The sequence below is a fragment of the Meleagris gallopavo genome, unplaced genomic scaffold (assembly GCF_000146605.3).
Source record: "Meleagris gallopavo isolate NT-WF06-2002-E0010 breed Aviagen turkey brand Nicholas breeding stock unplaced genomic scaffold, Turkey_5.1 ChrUn_random_7180001922542, whole genome shotgun sequence".
Lineage (NCBI taxonomy): Eukaryota > Metazoa > Chordata > Aves > Galliformes > Phasianidae > Meleagris > Meleagris gallopavo.
The window spans coordinates 1-2,919 of record NW_011185198.1 but is presented as its reverse complement, the minus strand read 5'-3'; the positions used below and the strand labels follow the sequence as shown (position 1 = coordinate 2,919).

Genomic DNA, 2,919 nt, shown 5'->3' with positions numbered 1-2,919 from the left:
CACAAGCACTGTGACACCACAAGCACGGTGCTTGGGGCCGTGGCTGCACCAGTGAGTGCCACAGCCGTGAGCGCTGCGCAGGAGTGTGGACACGCTGCGTGAGCTCTCGTCCCGGCTGGCAGTGATAGTGGTGGTGGCTGACGGGTGCTGCCCGCTCTCGCTGACGGTGCTGCTCAGCCATTGTCTGGTGTGTTAGCTGGAAGGGAGAAGGACTGCAGCTGTGCCTGGTAAGCCAGAACTGTACGTTTGTCAAACATGTGAGTCGTACCAGTGCATCCATTGCAGCTGCAGCAAGAGGAGAAGATGAAGGGAGTCTTTTTCATGTCAGGAACGCAAAATGTGTGCTGCAGGGTATATAACTGGTGATGAGATGGAGGACAGTACTTGCTGGGAGAAGCCGTGGCAGTTAGACACAAGTTGGATCTAGACTTGGCACAGTTCTTGCAGCCAGCTGCTTCCGAGACTCCTCGAGAGTCTACACAGCATAAAGGAAGAAAGCTGGGAAAATGCTTCTTCCTCATGATTCTTCCCTTGTTGACTCTTTCCTTAGGGTTCCAATCTGAAAGGTGAGCTTGGGGATCCAAGCAGTCCAAGAGTGCAGCCGGCTCTTTCCAAGAGCGGGGAATTCCTTTGGAGAGGAACTTGCTCTAAGAAGTTCCCCATGCCTCAGAAAGGAGTCGACTGCTACTTTTATTTCTACTCCATCTGCTTTAAGGTATGGTTGGGTTTCTTTTGCCTGGATTTTCTTCCCTTTCCTCACTTCTAAGAGGAAGGGGTGGAGCAGGGGGAGACCTGCTGGTGATGCGTTACCTTCATCAGCAGTGGGATTGTGCGCTCGCTGCTAACAACCTGGGTTGACAGCACGGACACGTTTCAGGCTGTACTCTTATTTTCCTGTGTGGTTTCCTTTTGCTTGCAGGGAGACAGCTGTGCCTTCCGCCACTGTGAAGCGGCTCTGGGAAGTGAACAAGTCTGCAGACAGTGGATGGAGGGTCGCTGTTCCAGCAGCGACTGCAAGTTCAGACATATGAAAATTGATGTGAGTGTTTGCCTAAAGATGAGCTCTCCACTTCTCTCAGGCACGACCTGGAGCGCTGCATCTCTTTGCAAATCTCATCTGCCTGTTTCCGTGACCCTTCCTTCCTTTCTCTCTTCAGAAGAAGCGCAGTGAGATTCCCTGCTATTGGGAGAATCAGCCGGGAGGCTGTCAGAAAGCCCACTGCCCTTTTCTTCACCAGAAGGAACGCGGTGGGAACGCACCGACCGTACCACCAAGCAACGGTGAGTTCCTGGTGGCATGAAGCATCAGGAAAGACTTAATTATGAATATTACTTCTGAGCGGGTGCAGGATGTCAGGTAACCATTCATTGGGGAGGGCAGGGAAGAGTCCTGATAAGTGAAATATTGGCTTGCATTTTGGCTGTCAAAATAGGGGTGGATTTTTTTCTGGAGAGAGGTAAATGCATTGCAGGTCTGTGCTGACTGCAGAAATGGCACAACATTTGAGCAGGGGAAAGGCAAATGTAAGAAACTATGCTTGAATGTTGGAAGCTTGTGGCTGACTGTGCTGAAACCTTCCTCCAAAGAGATGCTCTTCAATTATTTCTTGTCTTCTTTCTGCCAGAAGCTGACACGAGTGGCCTTCCTCTCAACAGCGGCCTTGCAGAAAGTCTGGGGAACCAGACAGAGGTTGAGAAGGCACCAGAGAGAGGTACAGATACTGAACAGGCATCTGGGTTGGATGCGCTGTCTTTCTCCTCAGATTTTCTGATTGTTCTCTCCTGGACTGTTCTCTGCAGTTGACATCCCAGCTTCCTCCCACGGCCCGGCTGCGCAAAAACGCAAGCGATGCGACGAGAAGGGCAAAGCAAGGGAATTGCCTTGCAAGAAAAGAGTCAAGGGTGAGCACAAGCAGCTTGTTACAGTGCCTCAGCACAGTAATGCTGTCACTTAGCATTGTTCTGTGTCAGAGTTTTCCCTGCCCTGGACTATTACCGAGTGCAGCTCTTGGGTTTCTTTGTTCCTTTTGATGCGTTGTTGGTAGACAGAGATGACTGTGTGGAAAACATTGCTGAGAATCCTGGACATGGCAATGTAATTCCGCTGGTCAAATGTACTTAACTTTGTTGTGAGTTGGGTTGTGGGAATGATACGAGAACGTGGATTTCTCTTGAGGCACAGCAAGAATGGATCAGCAATCTCTTCCTTTTACTTCAGGTGGACGCAAGGTGAAAATGAGGGCTATTGATTGGAAAGCCACCTTCCCCAAAAAGCAGAGACAGAAACGAAAAGCAGCAGAGATGCAACCATCTGCTGCTGAGGACACCGATGAGCCCCCAGCCAGAAAACTACCAATGGTAAGAACAGCGGCAACAGCAGTAGTGCATAAGGAAGGTTTACATTGCTCTTGTAGTGATGGTAGAAATTTCAAATGTTCTACAGCTTTACTGTTTCCTTTGAAGGCAGCAGATGTCTCACAGGGTACTTGTGGAAAACTTCTATTTTGATTAGATGCAGAGCAATGATTATGTAAGATTCTGTGATTCTACAATTCTCAGATTGCTCTGTGGTGTGAAGGATTTTGTCCATGAATGCTGTGCTGTTAAAAACACCCAAGGTCACTTGTAACCTTCAAGAGAACCCTTTCTTCAGGAGCCGCGTGCTTCTGTATTTGGGATCAGGCTCAGCAGCGCCCAGGGAAGGGAGGAGGAGTCCTCAGAGATCATCCAGTGTTCCACCTGTCCTGCTGTGGCCAGGGTTGCCAGCCATGAGATCCAACTGCCTGGAAACCCATCCAGCCTGGCCTTGAGTGCCTCCAGGGATGGGGCATCCACAACTTCCCTGGGAAAAGAAGCTACTTCGGAAGCTTTGACCCGTGCATCATACACACTGTCTTGTTTCTTCCTAGGCCATCGTTT

The 2,919-nt window shown here is 49.9% G+C and overlaps 1 protein-coding gene across 1 annotated transcript; it reads left to right on the top strand.

Moving 5' to 3' along the window:
• The first annotated feature begins 6 nt into the window (after positions 1–6).
• Positions 7–2,900, top strand: LOC104916573 (zinc finger CCCH domain-containing protein 11A-like). Its single transcript, XM_019611405.1, has 7 exons — positions 7–227; positions 551–715; positions 920–1,039; positions 1,158–1,281; positions 1,626–1,712; positions 1,801–1,902; positions 2,219–2,900. Exons 2-7 carry the CDS (start codon positions 662–664, stop codon positions 2,506–2,508), a joined length of 777 nt encoding a protein of 258 aa, XP_019466950.1. The 5' UTR covers positions 7–227; positions 551–661; the 3' UTR covers positions 2,509–2,900.
• The last annotated feature ends 19 nt before the right edge of the window (positions 2,901–2,919 follow it).

Excerpts from the sequence above, each read along its gene's own strand:
- LOC104916573 (XM_019611405.1), top strand. The coding sequence starts at position 662 with ATGCCTCAGAAAGGAGTCGACTGCTACTTTTATTTCTACTCCATCTGC. Across the intron at positions 716-919 it reads TCTACTCCATCTGCTTTAAG|GGAGACAGCTGTGCCTTCCG; the intron begins GTATGGTTGGGT and ends TTTTGCTTGCAG. Across the intron at positions 1,040-1,157 it reads TCAGACATATGAAAATTGAT|AAGAAGCGCAGTGAGATTCC; the intron begins GTGAGTGTTTGC and ends TTCTCTCTTCAG.